At 45.0% G+C, this 20,344-nt stretch overlaps 2 protein-coding genes across 3 annotated transcripts in view; both read right to left on the bottom strand.

Annotated features, from left to right (window-relative positions):
* The window catches only part of grk3 (G protein-coupled receptor kinase 3), a 40,223-nt gene extending 21,806 nt beyond the window's left edge, over positions 1-18,417 (bottom strand). The window contains 2 exon segments of the mRNA XM_084483355.1: positions 10,720-10,796; positions 16,346-18,417. Of these exon segments, the coding sequence (XP_084339481.1) occupies positions 10,720-10,796; positions 16,346-16,458 (190 nt within the window). The 5' untranslated portion in view covers positions 16,459-18,417.
* Positions 18,418-19,975: 1,558 nt separating this feature from the next.
* Positions 19,976-20,344, bottom strand: part of cryba4 (crystallin, beta A4) — a 2,032-nt gene continuing 1,663 nt past the window's right edge. For both annotated transcript variants that reach the window (XM_084482792.1, XM_084482791.1), the window contains exon 6: positions 19,976-20,150. In XM_084482792.1, the coding sequence (XP_084338918.1) occupies positions 20,003-20,150 (148 nt within the window). In that variant the 3' untranslated portion in view covers positions 19,976-20,002. The remainder of the gene's footprint in view (positions 20,151-20,344) is intronic.

Here is a 20,344-nt window from a genome sequence, read left to right as displayed (position 1 = left end):
TTGCATCACCGATGCGGCATTATCACAGGGTAGACTCCGGCGGGCACAAAATGAATACGTTACAAAGAAAGTAGAGAGACACCGCCGAAAGCAATGCGAGGAAACACACATTGAGAGCACTGAGCAACGAGCTGCTCGCTAAACCAGCTTCACGCTAACCAACTTCACGCCAACTCCGCACTATCCAGCTCCTTGCTTACTGGCAGCACGCAGCCTAGATGAACGCAAACCACCTGTATACAAACTAGCGGTGAACCAACTGGCGGTGAACCAACTAGCGTCGTGCAAACCAACGGTGTACTACTAGCTGTCCGCTAACCTGTTGCATGCCAACGATATGTGTGCCAAGTAGCAGCACGCTAATCAGCTAGCGTGTGCTAGCCGTGTAGCATCAGTGTTAAGTGGTGTGTGTGTGCCTGTGCTAGCCGTGTAGCATCAGTGTTAAGTGGTGTGTGTGTGTGTGCCTGTGCTAGCTGTGTAGCATCAGTGTTAAGTGGGGTGTGTGTGTCTGTGCTAGCCGTGTAGCATCAGTGTTAAGTGGTGTGTGTGTGTCTGTGCTAGCTGTGTAGCATCAGTGTTAAGTGGTGTGTGTGTGTCTGTGCTAGCTGTGTAGCATCAGTGTTAAGTGGTGTGTGTGTGCCTGTGCTAGCCGTGTAGCATCAGTGTTAAGTGGTGTGTGTGTGTGTGTGTGTGTGTCTGTGCTAGCCGTGTAGCATCAGTGTTAAGTGGTGTGTGTGTGTGTGTGTGCCTGTGCTAGCCATGTAGCATCAGTGTTAAGTGGTGTGTGTGTCTGTGCTAGCCGTGTAGCATCAGTGTTAAGTGGTGTGGTGTGTGTGTGTGTGTGTGTGTGTGTGTCTGTGCTAGCCGTGTAGCATCAGTGTTAAGTGGTGTGTGTGCTCATGTGTGTGTCTTTGTGGTTGTGTTTGTGTGTGTTATGGTGCCTTCTATTTGTCCACCCGACTCGATCTGCGAGTCGGATTTCCGAGTTACGAACCAGAAGTTGCAAATAGAACGCCCCCCGATGTCGTAAAAACGACTCGTCAACTCGTCTGAACTCAGAGGACCCCGAGTTCAGTAACAAAGATGGCTACTCCGAGCATCACATGCAAGTAAACATTGTGGTTTTCTACTATTTTAAGCACTTGTGTTTTCGTTGTAACCAAATGAAGAAGTCGTACACATAGTACTGTATACTGTTACCTATAGGCATGTCGTTACAGTCTTATTATGTGTTAAATACCGCCTATTTTGTAGCTTGTGCCGCTGAAATTGGCTAGAGACAACATGGACTAAAGTCCATGTTGCTATGACAACAATGCCGATTCTTGAGCAGAAAGCAGAGCTCCGACTTCGTCTTGTTGTGTGTGCGCCAAATAGAACGAAAAACCCGGAGGTCACTCGTTTTTACGAGACTGATGTGACGTCACACCCGACGCTGCAAGTCGCGATTAAGAGACAAGAAGGCAGAAGGCACCATAGCCGTGTAGCATCAGTGTTAAGTGGTGTGTGTGTGCGCTCATGTGTGTGTCTTTGTGGTTGTGTTCGTGCGTGTTAGACAAGAGCACCTCCATGCTCTGGCACCTGGCTTCCCACGCTCAGCGTCAGGGATCAGCGGCAGGTATTAGCGGCGACGGTATTAACCACGGGCCAAAATAGCCATTTTAAGGAGATCACACGTCGTGTCACCCGTGGGCCCCGTCGCCCCCCCCCGTCGCCCCCCCCCGCGCTGCGTTGACAGCGTGTCCGGGCTGAGGAGTGCGCCGCACTACAGCGAGACTCCGCGTTGAGCCGTGTGGCCTCGCGGGCGCCCTGCTATCACGTCTCCTCGACCTCTTCCTCCGGGCGCTTATCACTTCTGCAGACGCTGTGTATCAGTTCCTCTATAAACCGGGCTCCATGTCGCCCCCCCCCCCGCCCCCACCCCGGCGACAGCGCTGACAGCTACATTCATTCAAAACAAAACGCACATGCTGTGGAACGTGTCTCGACGAGAGAGCACGCACGCACACAGTATGCAAAAAAAAAAAAAAAAAGAGAGAGAGAGAAAGGAAAAAAAAAACAACAACTCGAAAACACTAAGGCTAACGACTAAATACGGAAAAGAGCCATTAGGCAAAGGCTCAGGGCCCGGGAGACAGAGGGGAGGGAGAGACACAGGAAGCAGAGGGCGAGAAAGAGAGAGGGAGGTATACCTCTTACATCACCAAAAGTCAAGGATTAACGGTGCACTGCGCCGCCCAGCTAATTCAACAAATGGCCTCTCACCATTAAGACGGACAAGCACTGAAGCGCTCACGCACACACACACACACACACACACACACACACACACACACACACACACACACACACACACACACACACACACACACACACACACACACACACACACACACACACACACACACACACACACACACACACACACACTTTGACGTAGGATTCTGTGCACGTCGAGTGATTAGGAAAAACACCTGAACTGGACAGACATAACACCTTTGCACAGGTTGAGCAAGAAGCGCAGACAATAAGACCAGAGCACCTTTGCACCACGGACAATGTGCGGTATCAAATATCTATTCTCAGATATTATGATTCTTCTCCACCCGTATATGACGATGCCTACTCGTGTTCCTGCCAAATTCAGGACCAGAGGGCGAATACAATCTTCGCGTTTGCATTCAAAACTAATCCTCTGTGTAAAAGCAGACTAATGTACAACGCTGTAAACCAGGGCACCCATAAAAGATAAATGAGCCAGAAAGATTTTTGTTGTGGGTCTTGCATATTAAACCATTAACACGTGCGTGCGTGTGTGTGTGTGTGCGTGCGTGCGTGTGCATTCATCGTATCTCATTCATTTTTGACAATATGCATATTGACGCAGGACATGTAAACACAGCTCTTTGGAGAGTATCCACAGAGCACTGAGATACGTGTTGCGATCAGTCGGGAAATTTATGTTCCTCATTGTCATTTCCCCAGGGTCCTTTCTCAATCCCCAACTGCTAATTCCTTGTCCTTTTCTAACGTAAAGCAACACTAAAGACAGTGAAGGTAATGAAAGGCAGTAAACACATTCATTCTACTGGAGTTATATTTCAGCAACAGGTCATGTGATATGGTTAAGTACTATATAAACACACAGGGGATATCCGATCAAGTAAAAACAAGACTCATTATTTGCTCAAGATGTGGCGTTTACGTCCCTGTAGCTCTCAGCTGTACAAGCAAGACCTGTGCACCTGAGCCTGGTCCGTAAAAACTTTGGCACTAGCGCCATGGTCGCTCCTGGTTCCAGCTCGATTCATTAGGTGAAGTACAGCCCCCCCCCCCGTTTTCTCACACAGTAGCCACCACCTACATCACTCATTGCGGCTCACGTGACAGAACGGATGTCCTGGAACCACGCTAAAAGCATGTTTACCAAAGCCCCATCTCCTCCTCCTCCTCCCCCCCCCCCCCCCCCGCGCCACATTCAGAGTGCTAGCACCACAAGCAGCCTGTGCTCGCCACAGAGGGAAACAAGCCGGCTCGCTGAGTGGCCTCGGCGTGTAAAGTTACAGAAGCCAATAAAAACGCTGCCCTGTTTATAAACAGCAAACGGGGAGGGAGTGGGGCACGGTTGAGCAAATGACCGTGGCCACAAGACAGCCTTAAGACACAAGGCACTATGTTTACTTTCAGGGTATGGCCTTTAATGTAACATGCAGAAGTAAATTGGGTTAGTTTAGATATGAACTAGTTCAGTTAGTTCAGATATGAACTAACAGGTCTACCGAGGATGTATTCCGGGAACACGCACACACGAGATGAAGAGTCCGATGTTTTAGAATTGATAGTAAAGATTGATGTTCTCGGTAAAACCACTTTCACTTTGTGAATCCGGTTGACTATAGACTGAGAAACTCAAGGTCCAATGAAAGTCCAACACAGCTTTAGAGTCCCTAATCTGAAATGCATGCATGCCGAGTCAACACCAAGCGGGTTAGTGTAAACTATTGCTACACCCCAGTCAGCACAGGACAGCCTTGAACGGGCACAGAGGGATGACCCATTTTAAAAGGAATTTAGATTGGTTTGATATGGTAAAGACATAACACGTGTGCCGTTTACCGATGGAGGCATTCAATTACTACAACTACAATTACCAAGACGTTGACACTCTTTTCGGAGTCTTATAGTCAAATGTTTAGCAGTGTATTCATCAAGCTACATGTTTTGAAACTAGCGAGTGGAATCATTCCTTGTTGCTTCCTACATCCTACCTGTTGACATCCCACCTGTCATTTTATTTGATACGTGCCATTAAGCAATACAATTTAAGGTCTACGTGAAAAGAAAAGTTTACTGCCCAGTACCATACACCATACACCATATATCTATTGAAGTGTAACGATACACTAAAGTCACGATTCGGTACGTACCTCGGTTTTTAAGTCACGGTTCGGTATGTTTTTCGGTACAGCAGTTTTTATTATTTTATTTTTATTAAACAATTTGATTTTGATTTGATTTATTAAATTGTATCAAACAAATGCCTTACACAAATGAAAATACATCAAATACAATTGAGGATAAAAACACAATAAAGTCCAGGACTAATTTCTATTGTGGTCCTCATCACAAAACATCAGGACAAGACAAGACACTCAGAGTGTGTGATAATCAATAAAAACTTTATTCTAAAAAAAATAAAAAATAAAAAAGTCTTTCTTTCCGGTACGTACCAAAATGAAACGTGCATCGCACCATTAGACCCGTACCGAAAAAATTCGGTACGAATACGCATATTGTTACACCCCTTATATCTATAAGTATCTTTGCAAATGTGCCATTCACTAGTGAAAAGACCACTTCTACGCGGCTTGTCCTTCATTGTGAACCACAAGGACCGTTTTATAAGAACCATTCGTTTTCTCGTAGGGTCATTCAAGGCTTAAGTCCTGCACATTTGTGTGCACAGGTGACTGCCCACATATTCCTGCAACACTATCTCTGGATGAATCCAATGAGCTATTTTTAATCAGGAGCGGAGAGCCCACTCAAAATGCCAACAGTGTGGTTATTGATAGGTATAGCGAAGACCAAGAGAGCTCGCGTTGATGATGTGGAATGGGTGTACACAAGGTTTGCCTGTTGCCCTCTGAGTGATAAGGCCCGATTTGGCTGGGAGGAACCACAATGTTTAAGGACAAGGCCAGGTTCTTTCTGCCGGTGCTGATGTACCTAATGACCAGCACATCACTCAGGAAACGAACCAAGATTACAACCGACAAACAAAGCACATCAACACAAACCTCTGGTACGGTTGACGTTCACGTATTTGTGTGTCAACACAATTATATGCATGAACGATTCCAGGCAATTACCAGACAATATTTCCAAATAACAAAACCCTCCTTTTTTTTTTGCAAATGATTTACTTGACGCAGTGGAAAGATATTCAATTGTTTGACCTTGTATCGTCGTAACCCAGGTGGGTTGGGCGATACCATACGGTAACTAGAGTCCTAGCTTTAATGAATTGCTCGAGTTGGTAATGACGACCATAATATCCAAAGAAGTAGGTTCAAAGAAGTAGCAGAAGGAGCTGATCTAATATGGGAAATGGATGGAAATCCATGGGTTACAAAAGGATTGTTGACATCCCTATGTAGTACAAAAACCAAGCATTCTGGGAAAGAAGAATCCGAGGGTTAGAGTTTATTTTAAAGCCCCCCCCCCCCTCCATTTCCTCTTGCCTCAGTTCATCACCAATTTTATTCGTTCTTTAATCAATTCCCTCCCTCTTTCTCTCTCTCTCTCTCTCTCTCTCTTTCTCTCCCCCCGTCGACAACAAACACGGCGGCAGCACTGGTCACGTTTCCACGGCAACCGCAGTTGCTTAGCAACACACAACTCTCCATCATCCATTCCAGAAGTCTGACAGATGGAGCAGGAGAATGCCAGGAGTAAAGAAGGGGTGGGGGGGGGGGGTGAGAAGGCCCTCAAATGGCTCAAAGTGCATAAACAAAGATATCGAGAAAGTTGTAAGTGCTTAAGGGGTGGGTGCAAGGGAGTTAATCCGGTATCTTTTGGGCAATGTGATCAGCTCCAGTTCACAGAAGTGGTGTGAACACGGTTTGATTTGAAACCACCGTTAACAACATACTGTGCCTTTTTCAAAAGGAGTCGGGCGCTGCCTTCCAACCCAGGAGCCGCGGGCTCCTACACTCAGTGGGTTTGGGTTTCGTGTCAATCACACCCGTCATCGTGAAAAACAATAACTTGGGTTGGGGGCTATTCCCATGTTGATGGGTCTAGATCGCCCCATGATTGACAGTTTCTAAGACACCCTGACCCCACCCAAGGAAGGTAGTGAAGTAACGAACGGTTTGCAGCAGGAAGTAGGAAGACGGGGAAGGCACAGGCACATGTTGCAATACCCTCCTATCCCCAGTTAAAGAATTGCAAAGACTTTAGAGCAGGGTTTGTGCATATGCCAAACAAGATAAATGTTCAATTCTGTCAAAGATGTAGACCTCAAGCATTAAAATGGAAATTATTTTAAATGATATTTAAAAAGATGAGCCGGTATTAGCATTTTGTGGAGACGTGTTTTTGCATTCCAACATGTCACCTAACAATCCTGCTGGTCTCGCTGCCTTGTAATGAGGCCTTCTGTTACACCATCAGTTACACCGTTGCTCACATGTAAACCCTAAAAAAAAAACTACAGCAATAATGTGAAAGCTAATTTAAATCATACATTAGCCTAAGAATACACACAACCATATTTACTTCCTTTATAAGGCTCCTAAGAAAATACAAAATGGCTTACATTGCAATACAAAAGGTATGCAATGAATGTTTACAATGCAGGGTTGCAGGCCTTCCATTTGAGTCAGGCAGCCTTGTAAAGTGAAGTGTGAACCATGATAAACGTATGACGTTAGCAAACTAACAACAGACCTACGCTGGTTTTGCATTTGCATTTGAACTCTGAAATCCAAGTAGTAGATCCAGCCAACACCCCACCACTACTGGTCCAACACAATGCTAATTCATTCTAGTTGCGGCAAAGCTACCGGCAGTAAAGCATGATTATTGTGAAAGTGAAAGGATGAGGCTGCGGTGGATTTAGCTTTGCCCAAAAAACGCATTTATCCTGCTACCACCGTCGGGTTACTTATCAGCAAATAGCCAGCTTCTTAGCTTCTATGTGGTTAACCTTAAACAGATTTCACTGCCTTTCAGCCGCCTTTAAAGTAAAGTGGAAGTTGATTGGCATGACCGTGCAGTGTCTGGATTATGGCTAGGCTTACATTTTGAACAGCACTTATGTATATGCATGCATATTATGCCATCTTCCTCTCCATCTATAGCCTCTTCCATTCCCTATTTCCAATATAAACCACTACTGAATAAGGATGTGCAAGTCTGAGCGTGGTACAAAAGTACCATCCCCTTCCAAATGGTTCTCGCTATGCTGCCATGTCATTTCCACTATTTGGAAAATAACACGGCAGAATGACCGATATCGTCGGTATCCTTGAATGAAAAAAAAACAAGCGCGTGCAAAACCTGACGAAGTCAGTCACAGGGGAACAGGAGGAGAACTCAGGTTAAAAGATAATGACTTGAAGAATGTGACTCAAGGATTAGCCGCTGCACGCTACGCCGCGCGCCTTGTTGTCTGACGAATCGGGTGCACAGTGAAACACAGCGCGGACGTGAACAGCAGAGAGTGGCGGCGGCGGCGGCGGCGGTGCCGCTGGTGCCACTGGCACCCGAGCGAAGGCAGGGCGGGACGAGCGAGAATTACCGCAGTCCCCCAACTCCCCTGGGGGGGCACCGAGGCCCGGGAACAGTAAGTAAACCTGGAAGACGCCTGGAGGGGGAGAGCGAGGGTCCCCAGGTACACTCGCTCTCACCACCACACTCTCCACGTGACAACGACGGACGAGGAGAACAGCCGTTGGAACCGAGGGGGGGGCGGTGGGGGGTTGGCAATGCACCGCTGGATGCATTGCCAACGCGCCGTCTCAAACACAACCCTCTCGTGGAGAGATTACAGCATCTTCATGTCAAAAGAGAAGAACTAAGCGACCATTACGCTGAAAATTTGACTTAATCAATCGGGGAATGTCCCGGTGGAGTCGTAGGCTCCGATCACACCACACTCCTGATGGTGTGAGTGAAGGTGGGAATACAGAGGAGAAACGCTCCACTGCCACGCCTACCAAACGGTTTGTCAGCACGACACCGTTTGACCGGAGTAAAACCTACCAAAAAGAAAACACCCGACAATGATATGTATGCTTGATCACAGACGCGTAGCAGCGAATAATTCGAATGGCAACCCAACCACAACACACAGCTCACCTCAAGATGTTTATCATCCGTTAACTGAGCTGCAACGACTCCCAGATATACTGGAGCACATAGAATCACTTTGCAATCAGTTTAAACAAGTAGGTTAGCTCATGGAACAGTTGTTCTCTCGCGGAAAATTGTTCCATCCTACAGATAAAGATGGACTTTAATTGAGAATAAGACCTAAACACAGACACCCAAAAACAAACAATCATTTATCAGTATCATTTTAATAAAACAGAGGGTGGAAAAGCATAAATCAGCATAAAGCATAGAGCATAAGTACATACACACAGGTCTAGCCTGTGTGTATGTACTTTCCCCTACACTGCGTCCTTGGCTGTGGTAAGTGAACAGTGATATTAAACCAGCACCATCGGTTCATGTGTGCTCCCAGAAGCCGATCTGCCCACATCCTACCCTTCAGCAGATGCAGATCTATCCGCCCACCACCAGTCTAGCATGCATCTAAAAGGCCCGCGTTCTCATATGCAGCCTACCCACCTACTAATACTACTACTAGCAGTCAGTACACATGATGAAAGTGTAGGTTCGCACCTGGATCGGCCTGCAGACCTCCAAGCCTGCAGCAACAGTGTCCTGTTGACTGACACCGGACACTGTGTATTTTTAAAAAGCCCAACAACACACACACCCCCGACCACACGTCTGTGGCGGCCGTCTTCTCCCCCCCCCCCCACGTCAGAAACGTTGCGATGCATGACCTCTGTCAAAGTGCACGTGTCCGCAACAGACTCGCCCACTCGTGTTTCGCTATGAGAGGATGTGGGGGGGGGGGGGGGGGGGGGGGGGGGCCTGCGCTGTGGGGAATGTTCAATGACAGCTCTCGGCTACAAACGGCATGGGCCAATCAGGTCTCAAACTTACCAAACCGTCTACACACCGCAAGAACAATGACGTGAGTGGGTTCCCGTCTAATCCCCTAAAACGTGTGACATCATAAACGCTGACGGCTCAGGCGGTTGGCCGACGAAAAGTAACGACTTGGCAAGAACCAGGCGACCCCGTGGGCTAAAGGCCGTTTGTCTACATTGATATTCTCTGGACAGAGCAGAGAATGGAGGCAAAAGAGCAGGATCGTGAGCCCCGGCCTAGCCCGCCTTCAGCTCTGTTTGGTATTTAGAGGGATTCGGACCCGGTCTTATTAATTATTCAATATTGATTCACAAATTACATTTTGTAACAAATTGTTCTTGTACACATAGGCTTTCCAAGTAACCATGAGCTTTGTGTTCAAGAATAACTGGTTGTATTCCTCTTGGTGACAATTGGTACATTTTCCCTTTAGTTGTATGTTTGTTAGGTCTGTATTTCCATCAGCTGTTGGGGACTACAACGGCATAAATGTTCTCTTTTCTATAAATACAAAAAAGGAGCAGATGAGTTGTTTTGTCACCCCTGGAAGACAGTGAGAGTCACAGAGAGGGGTGCCATCTGGGCTGTAAAATAATGGAACATTTCAACCAACTACAGCGTTTTATCGTTTGCTGATAAAATTGGTTCCACGTTTTAAATAAAATAAAACCACCACAAAATAAATAACCCCTCTAATCGTCAGCTCTTGTGGAGACATTCAGTGCACATGTCATATAATTGTTGCATAATTGAGTTTGGGCAATGCAAACACATTATCTTTTAGAGTTATCTGTGTACCCATCTATCAGTACACAATTGGGGGAGCAGCCATATAGGGTCAGACAAAAGTAAGCTTGCACCGATTTATAGTTCCGATTTGCAGATTTTGTTTATGGGAGCGCTAGATAGCTATCTTGTTTCCATCTGTTGGACCCAACAAATTTGCTCCTTTCATTTAACATCTGTAGAAGTAACATATTTAAATCATAAACATCAGAATGAAGGTCACTCTTAATAGGCAACTGTCCAGGGAATAGGTGCATGCATAGACTGTTGACCCCTGCATACCCTGTTCAAAACAGTCGCCTGGACGCAAGCAAACGGATTAGCCTACTAGCCAGGAAGCACAGCCTCTTACAACAGCTTTGTTGTTCGTAACGCTTCACTATTAATAGGTCAACTTGAATGTGCTTAAGACTTTTGCCATATTTAGGCCTAAACTGTCAGCAATAAAGCCCATGTTCTAATCAAAGTCAAATCTTTGAAATTGCATATACACACAACCACTTAAACTCACCATAACAGTAGGCCGTGAACATTTGATTGAAACAAAAAAAATTGCGATTTGTGTTCAGATTATGCAACAGGTTATCTTGACAGACGTCACAGATTGAATCAACTCTGAATTCAACTTGAAGCCTTACAAAGCCGCCACTCTTATTCTGATTCAACCACAATCAAAACCATGGCTGCTCAGAGACTTACCAATCTTCTGGTTGAAGACTTTGTCAAACGTCAGCTCATCCCTCTCCTCCAGGTACTTCTGCATCACACTGCGAATACTGGAGACACAAAACAAGAGACGGCAGCGGGTTAAACTAAATAAAACACGAACACGCGCAAAATAACCTTTATGAGCCGACAGCAGTAGCTCACTCCCAGAGAACGGCACCAATACCCAGAGGCTCAAGACACTGCCTACTCCACCTCCAGCCGGGATCCGAGCCTAGGTTTAGGACTCTCCCCGCCACCACCTGTCCCCTGTTAATATCAAACTGTGGGGACGGAAGGAGACACATGGGAGGCCAGTAGGGGAGTCGGGGAGAACTACACGCTACCCCAGGAGAGGGTGTTAATTAGACCTGAGCTGGAGAGAATGAATCAATTAGCACCCCCCCCCACATCACACACACACATACACACTTTGAGGCCTCTCAAATTTAAAAATGTATGTGCTAACAAGGACACCAGCGGATGTCAGAGTTCAATTTAGGTGAACTCTAAAGACGTGGAATTTTGTACTGAACTATACACACAAACACACACTAAAGGCGATGAGGTTCCTAATTTGAAAAATATATCAATTCTCAATAATCAGAATTCAACAAATTCAATAACAGTGTTTTGTCAACTCCAACTGGCTGTGCAACTGTGTGACATGAAGGCGTGTAGCTCGGCTGGCTGGATGGCGTGAGTGGGAGGGGTTTTGGGAGTGTTGGTAAAGAAGAATGTAAACAAAGAGGTTAGGCTAGCCAGCATTTTGTATTTTTAGAATACATACATTATCTGATGTGATCATATTGATAACATCACGTGACTATAACAACCGATCTGCATTGCCTACAGATATAGAATTCAGGCAAAGAATGACTCATTTTAAACTACAAGCAAGTTTAAATATTACTTTAAGTGAACAAGCACAGTTAAACCAAAAATACCATTAAAAAAAATAAGACAGTGCAGACAGTCTCTGACACCATCAACAGATGCTTTGTAACATCCCAATACAAGGGGTATAAATAGCCTTTTAGGAATTCCAATACCAAGTTTGTTAGTTTTATTAGCAGCGTACACTAATTCAGTGGGTAGCCTACTGAAGAAGTCCATTAAAACTTGGGAGAAAAGCGCACATCTAGCTACATTCATGTCATATGTGGCACAGTGACATGTGCTGTGCTATGAGCTAGACATAGTGGTTAGCATAGCTGCCAAACAGGAAGGATTTGACGGCAGTCTGCCTACCCCTTGTGTCCCCGTGGGTATAGGCCTCCGGATACTGCAGTTACGCCTACCATCAACGTAGCACATGTTGTAGCACTGTAGCATGGCGCTAAAGAGATGGAGCTAATCTTAAGCCCACATTAAATGAATAAGGACTGTATCTTTACTCCGAGATGCATTATGACGGGTAAAATGTTGGTTGCACTGAGTTGGTTTCCCCAGTTAACCATTTAGTAAATTACTAGTGTCTTAACACCTAACGTAAGAATTTTAAGCTACCGCAACCTCGCCTTCTCCCACACAAGTGAGAAACTGTAATGGTTTTCCACGTCTGCTAGACTGGTTGGTACCAAGCACAGTAACTGTCACTTCTGTTTTGCTGGTAATGCTGAGAAAATGGCAACCATCTGCCACCAAAACATAACAACATTTTAATAATTTGACTTGATGTGAATAATTCTGTGACGTAGCAACCATAACTAAACTGAGCAACAAACGTCTGACAGCTGTTGCAGCTCAACACATTTTTTCTCTAATTTTTCATTTACAAAACATTAAAATATAAATTCAGCCCACAATGTGGACTGGGTCACACAAACTGCTGTTGGTTTTTCAATCAGCTGGTTCAATGGAACCCATTCTGCTCAAATTGAGTTTTTCCCAAAAAAAGAACAGCCAGATATCGATCCAATCAGACACTGATAATAGATAAATTGGTAAAAATGTTGGGAGAAGACATAATAGAGACTTTTGTTATTGAAACTAGGCCACTGCATGTTCACTGGCAAGCAGTGGTTAAGTGCAGTTACACTTGGTTCTAGATCGGGTAGTTGTGGTGGACACCGACTGCTGTGAAATACCTCCACCACCCTCCATCCGTAAATAAAAAAATAATGATTAAATGTGGTTGATGCTAGTTTACACATCGTTGTACATTTTATGGGATACACTATATGAAACAATTGAATGATTGTCACTGGTGAAGTGTATAGCAAACAGCATATCCTCTGTTGATTTTAAGTTAATAAATCACTGCTGGGGGCTGGCTGCGGTGTGGTAGTGGTGGGACATGAGGGTGTAATGCCTTTTCGGCACATATTACCATGTTCTGCAAATGTAACCTTTTGGTGATTAATTGAAACTCTGCAAGAAATTAGGTTTCATTCAAAGGTTATCCATCATTTAAGACAGAGCAATTCAATTCACCATATAATTGGTGAATTTATTTCTAATTTTATATATATATACACACACACACACACAACAAAAAACAAGGTAGTGTAAGGCAGTAAGCAAATCATTAATATCGTAATATATGTCATATATAATAGTAACTAATACTCCAGCCTAGTGAACGATACAGCATTAGGAGTTAATGCCTTTCATTACAACTTCAGTACAAACTCCAGTATGTCAGAACGCATAACTGCGCAAACAAAAAAACAACCATACATGAAAGAGCCCCTATTCTTGCACACGCTGTTCGCAGAATGATTTCAGTTCTGCCGGGTAACGTTCAAACGGTTCTTCCCCTCATCCCAGCCCCGCTTCTCAGCGTCTCCACTGCTTACAACTGTGCTGTCAAAGTCTCACCCCTCTGCCAGCAGGCAAGGCCTTGTGCTCGGGAGAATGTAGCAGCTCCACGCTAGCTAAACCCCCCCCCCCCCCCCCCGCAAAACACACAGCTGAAGGCACGCGGGCTATACATGTATAATAGTATACTAGTACATATTCTAACCATGAGTGAGCCGGATGTACAATGTCTACTAGGAGATAACCAGTTCTCTTTTGTACTTCATTAAAAAGGGATAAATCCTGGTTGATGTTGGCATTAATGATTGATGCAAATGGTCAACCACCGTCATCATGGGAGAACTACCCATTTATGTGGAATGCGAGGGCTGTGGATTTTGAGGGCTAAAGCCACAGGAAAGATCTGCTCAATTTGTTCTAATGTGATTTGTTTTTGGACAATGGAAGTCAACCAAAGGTTTGAGTGTCAGACAATGATGGTGGTGACGAGGAAAAATATATTTATCTGTTATCAGCTCATTAAAAGGAAGTAGGTGATAAAGAAGCATTGACTTCAACATTCAATTGTTTAGAAAAAATAATGAGTTACTACGATTGACTTGATCATCAATTCAGCCAAAACAATATGTCACATTATACCGTTTGTTTCATCCATATTCAACAAAATGTTTTTGTGTGCCTAAGGTGGCCAATGACAGCACAGCAATGTGTGTGTCTTAGCGCGACTGAATCTCAATACAATATGAGGCCATTGAATTTATTCTGTATTCTGTTATCCACCTACTTCAGCGATCACCATGAAAATCTTAGCGCTTCATGGTCAAAGGCACTGGCCTTTTTTTATCATGCTTCATATCAAAAAAAAAAAAAAAAAAGAGTTCTGGCTACTTTAAACTGCGGGCGTAGCGATACAGGTGTGCACAACATCAACAGATGGACTGATTAAAGTACTTAACTTGATGCCAAACACGGCAGAAGAGTTATTATACTATTGAATAAAGAAACTGAAAGATGATGCAGCCCTGATCCACAGTCTTGTTATTGTGTGTTCAATGCACATCTGCATACTATTTAAAAAAAATAAACCTTTCATAGACTGTACATTATCTGTTTTAAGCTTTAACAGGGGATTGGCCATTTCACAAGTAATCGTTACTGGCTGCAAGTGCATTCGCCACCAAAGCAAAGTTGTTGGATAATGTGCACAGCATGGGGGTTTCAGTCCAGGTCTGTATTTTGAATGTGTACTACCGTAATTGGAGGTGGGGGTAACATTTTAACATAAATTAGGGCTAAATGTGAGAAGAATAAATGCTTAATGCCTAGCCTACTACAACTGTCCTGGACCTGCAGTGTAGCAAATGCACTTTAAGCGTATATCTACGTGAATCTCCTTAGCAAAACCAAAAAAGCTATTCTTGTGTCAAGCATTCTGTTACCTACAGTTAAATAACGACAGTAGGATGTTGAAGGATTAGTCAGTAGCTTGTAAATCTTTTACGCTTGGTATAAAGTTCAAAATGGTTGGTTTAGGTATTTGGTTAAGTTCAAATATTAGTCGATTAGGGGGTGGCTACAGTTAAGGGTTTGGTGTGGAGACGGTCAGGGGTTAAGGGAAGACATCTGGCCAGAGCTGCAGGCACCGGAGCCTGGGGAGCTGGGGAGCTGGTTCTGGCACTGATGCTCTGGTACCAAGGTGGGGGCACGATTACAAAAAGGCAAAGGGGGCCTCTGCATCACTGTGTCAATACTAGTACGGTGAATGGTAATAACCATAACAGATCTTACAAATTATTGCAAAATGGCCAACTTGATCTATAATCTCTAATCTTGGATATCTAATCCTGTAGATAATCTAGCCAGGAAGCAATTAAAACTTAAGATGTCCTAACAGGATAAGTGACCATCTGTGACACATAAATCCAACAGATTAAAAGATGGGTCCACTGCATAAATCAAGAAAAATGAATACATCCGATATGTGGGTACAGGAGAATCTACTGACAGCCAATGTATAGTAGAATTGTATATTACTACCACATCATAAAACATAATGGGTCAATCGATATTCTTTATAAACGACACTGCTACGCCAAAACCTTTAGAACGCTTAAGCCAAGTCAAATATAAAGCTTGGTCGAAGCCCAGAACCAATACATTGCAAATCAAAAAATAAATTAAGGAGACGTCGGATTGATTTTACGGCAAAGTAAGCGAAATAGGGTCGAGGTCAAGTTACCCAACCGCCATAGCTTGACCCTGGAATGAAGAGCCTCAGCCGACACAACTTCTGGTACAATGACAAGGCGGTTTGCACGACAAATGCCCTTTATGTTGTTAAAGATAAATAGATAAAACGAAATAAATGTTTCGTTGTAATTCGCTTTGGACTGCATCCAATTGGGCCACTGGTCATATCGAGGCCAGGGGGGGGGGGGGGGGGGGGGGAGATATGACTACGATTGAATCGTCTCCCCTTCAGGAAAATACAGTCGGTTATCAGACATTAGAGCAGCCAGTTTCACATCCCGTCTTCAGAGCATTTAACCAGCAGGTTAAGCAGCAAAAAGATAACTGTCAACGACTAACAGTAAACGAACACCCATGCAAATTACCCTTATAAGCAGCACTGGGTTCGTGAAGCACATACATTAAATGTTTTTTAAAAAGATCTCTCTCTCTCTCTCTCCATCATCGACTGATTACTCAAGTGTCGTATTTCAATTAATAGCAAAGCATCTCCCAGACTGTTAAATCGGGCGTCCATCTCCTTGATCACAACACTATTAGGATGACTGGTTAAACGGACGACTGACGGAGGAGCACCGCGGTGCTGTTCTGGTGGGGGTTTGGTTACCTGGGTTCAGGGAGGATGATTTTCTTACTCGCCCGGGCCGCTGGAGTAGACTTGCTCTTCTCCATCGCCATCAAGTAGCTGACATCGGCGAGCACCGCTTCGAGGTCCGCCATCTTCAGCCCCGGACGACCGAATCGATGCCAGATATCACACGGGGAATGGGTTGAAGAGGTTATAAACACGAATGTCGCCTTATATTACCAACAACCGGGGCCCATGTGCATGACGGAGAGCTTGGTGGATGGCAGGGGACACCATCAGCCGGAATGTCGTGGGCTCAAACGCGTGTTATTCGGTACACTCCGTTTCAAAACACATCATTGTGTGGCTGAGAAGGGGGGAGACATTGATGAGTGAACGTGGATTGTATGGGGTTGCTGGGTGGTGGTCGTCGTCGCCGTCGTCGTCAGCGTAGTTGTGCGTTTCCCCAGAGATTCAGGCATCGCAGTGACGCGACATAACGGGGAAAATGTCAATGCAAATGTTGCATTTAAATGCAGCCTGCGATCACGTTTAATGGCCACCGCTGCCCCGGACTCTGCTGGGTTCTGCCTCGACCAGGTAGGTCTCAGAAGCGGGTAAGCAGGGGAGCACTGTCCAGTCCTACAGGTCCTTGGACATCGTAGGTCCTACTGGGAATGTTGTCCATCCATGAATGATGCGCCCCCACTGATCGGTACGTCTGGGGGGGGGGGTGGGTGGGGGGGTGGGGTAGAGGTGTTTGTAAATGAGTGAGCAATTGTTTTAGAAATCAGACCCCAAAAAACGGATCAACAGTGGATGGCCGTCCGCTCGGATAATGAGACCCAGAGACCCAAGCTCCGTTCAACTTGAATAAAGACACGTGCAAAAGCGGCCAGTGAATCACGTTAAGGGGCTTGTGTTGAAGTTGAGACGAGATTCCCAGCACGGCTGTTGTTTATGTTGCCATCGTTGTTGGCTTCCTGTGCAATGTTCCTTATCGACTCCGCGATCCCCCCCGAAAGCTCCCCCCGAACGGTGCTGTTCAGCAGAGCGACCTGGCACCGTGTCCAGTCCACGGAGACGGGACGAGCGCACAACAACAAGCTACATCCACACGGAGCCCGAACATTTACTTTCTATGCCGTCGGAAACAACGATATGTGGGCAGTCGACGAGCTAGCCTGCACGGCAGCTAGCGAGAACGAGGAGGCTAACTCGCTAGCCAGCGGGTAGAAAATGACCTCCCACGGTTCCACCATTCGGAAAATGTGTATTATGTGTATTATCTAAATGCAGTGCTGTTCGCCCGAAAACGTCCTCGTTGCAAGTAGCAAGTAGTGTCCTGAGGTGGCCAGCTAGCAGCTACGACTCCTGGCTCGACGTCCGCCAGCGATGTGCGGTAATAACGTTCAGCCACCAGCGGGTGGAACCGCGACTCGACCCGGGGAGGAGGTCTTCTTCAAGTCTTCAGAGGCACGGTCGTAAAAATCCAAAAGGTTTTTATGAAGATTGGCAACACGGCACGAAATAATCCATAATTGCCTCGTTAAGCAGAGCGCTGGGGGGGGACCCTCCTCGCTTGGAGACCCGACACAGAGCGACTGACGGCGGGAGGGTGGCGCGGCGGTGACGCGTGATGATGGAGGGGTGGTGGTGGTGGGGGGGTGCGTTCCAACATAGAAACTGGATCGCTTGTGTTAACGCAATAACTTTTCTTCCTCCTCTCCGCTGTCGTTTGACAGTCGTGGGGCGGTTGGACCTGGAGACCGGGGTCGTGAGCGGCTCATCGGTTGCGAAATGATGACGATGTCTCCGCTTCGGCACTGTACCAGACGTAATCCGTCCCTTAAAATTAAAAAAAAAAAAAAATTAGAACCAAGCACTACGACGCGTTCAGCACGCTTCGGCCAACTGGAGCGAGCAACACTATTCGATCGCCAGGAAAAGGACGCCTCTTCGTATGCCGTCCATTCGTTTATCTAGCAAACTATCTGTCCACAACTAGAGTTTGTTTGTTTTAGCTCCAATACGGCACGTATAATTGGAAATCCGCCTCAATAGGTTCGAATGTATTTAAGTAGCTGTGTGTGTTGTAGGCTACAGCTTGCTTTGTGGTTTAACTTCCTCCCACTGCGGCGGAGTTGCTCGCAAAACGCGGAGCTGGATGATGACCGAAGCGGAACCGAATCCATGTGTTACGTTCATTATTCACTTGTTGTGACGGTTCAACGTTGAAACCAAATAATTGTATTCGGTTTTTTTATAATGACATGCAATGGCGCGGGAAATCCTTTTGCATGGTAAAAGATGTAGACCCATAGGCAAGTCTTAGCATGACCTAGGCTGTTTTTAATTGGGATATCATTTTGTCCGCAGCGATTTCACAAAAAGTGACAAATAGGCCTATTCGTGCTGTAGGAAAGTAATTACACGTCATAATCATGTTTACATGGGCGCAATGGATCACAATGAGAATAACTGCTATGATACGCTCCAACCATCCGTTGGATGTTTGCGTTAATCGTTTTCTCTTTGCACCCCAACCCAATTGTTGCTCTTATAACCCATGGCTATGATGGGTTGGCTATTACAATGTATTTCAGTTCATGTCTAATTAGCTATTTATTATAGAAAATAAGCGCCACCTCCCGTTGGGCAACGACAATGGCAGATCACTAAAATGTGAGCTCATTAGAAAAAAAGAATGTATGTAGGCCTAATTGTTTTTATTTCCCTCACAGAAATGATGTATATTTGCTACATAGTTTTATTGATTTTAAATGGAGTCTCTTATGTTAATTTGAAATCTACCGAATGTCCACATACAATTCGCAAGCGAATTGCGTTTCAAAACGCAAACATTAATTAATCGCATTAATAGTTTGATGAGTAGTTTTTGAGTTTTTGATTTCAAAACATTCTATATGATCACAGTACATCTTTTTATATTTTCTTAATTATTGATAAAGACATAGATAATGTTTTGGATTCACTACTTTGGACTATGAGAATTGTTCACAAGATTTAGAAAGTGCTTTGACTTTGACTAGTTTTTGTTTGTTTAGGACTATCTTACATTCTAAGTTGACATCATGTGACTGTACAATAAAGAAACTTTTGGCTCAATAGTGCTACTGCTTAATACTGGCTTTCCACAGATAACATTGTGTTATCAGGGCACTGTGTGTGTGTGTGTAAACCTATTGGTTTAATATTCAATACATATAAGCCACTTTTTACTTTTCCTTTGCTTTCCTTATCGAATATTTTGCGTATTTTTGTTTCTTGTATTTACTTTATTTTATTTTTATTACACAGTCATTCCAGAACACATTCCTAGTATGAGCAAACTTTACCTGGCAATAAACCCCATTCGGAATCAGATTCCAAATGATTAGTCAACGCTAAACTGATTAATTAACGATTGATTAGGCTGCATTGAACAAGCCAACAGAAACGATAGGCTTGAAAACCTGTCTAACCCTGTTTGGCATGGTGTATTACCGGTTTATTTCCCTATCTATCAGACTACTCAGTCAAATGAAGCAAACCCATTAAAGAGGAAACAGTGATGTTTTGGAAAGACAATTTATTCAGCGTTTTTCGGAAGCAGTGGGGAAGGAGGGGGGGGGGGTATCATTTGGGAGGGGGGGTCATTGGGAAGGAGGGGAGAAGAAGGTTGGATGTGGAGGTTTACTGCTGAATGCGGCGGATGGACTGGATCTGGGGAGTCTGGGAGTGGGAGCCGAACTCCCTGAAGTGCTTGTACTCCCCGCAGTGACGATCGCACTCCATGATGTACTGGTATCCACGGTAACCGGGATACTGGTAGCACACAAAGCTGTTGCGGAAATCAGAGCGAGAGAAGGAGCGACAGTTAGAGAGGGAAGTAGTGTGAACGTGGTTATTGTGAAAGAGGGGACCACAGGGCTCATGTGAAACCCAGGATAACACACTGAGGGAGTCGGAATGTTGGAGTGAAAGTCAGAGAGACAGACAGACAGAGAGAGAGAGAGAGTGAGAGAGAGAGATGGT

The sequence above is a fragment of the Micromesistius poutassou genome (assembly GCF_964030765.1).
Source record: "Micromesistius poutassou genome assembly, chromosome: 18".
In the NCBI taxonomy this organism is placed as follows: Eukaryota; Metazoa; Chordata; class Actinopteri; order Gadiformes; family Gadidae; genus Micromesistius; species Micromesistius poutassou.
The sequence above is the reverse complement of the archived record's forward strand: the minus strand, read 5'-3'. Positions and strand labels throughout refer to the sequence as shown.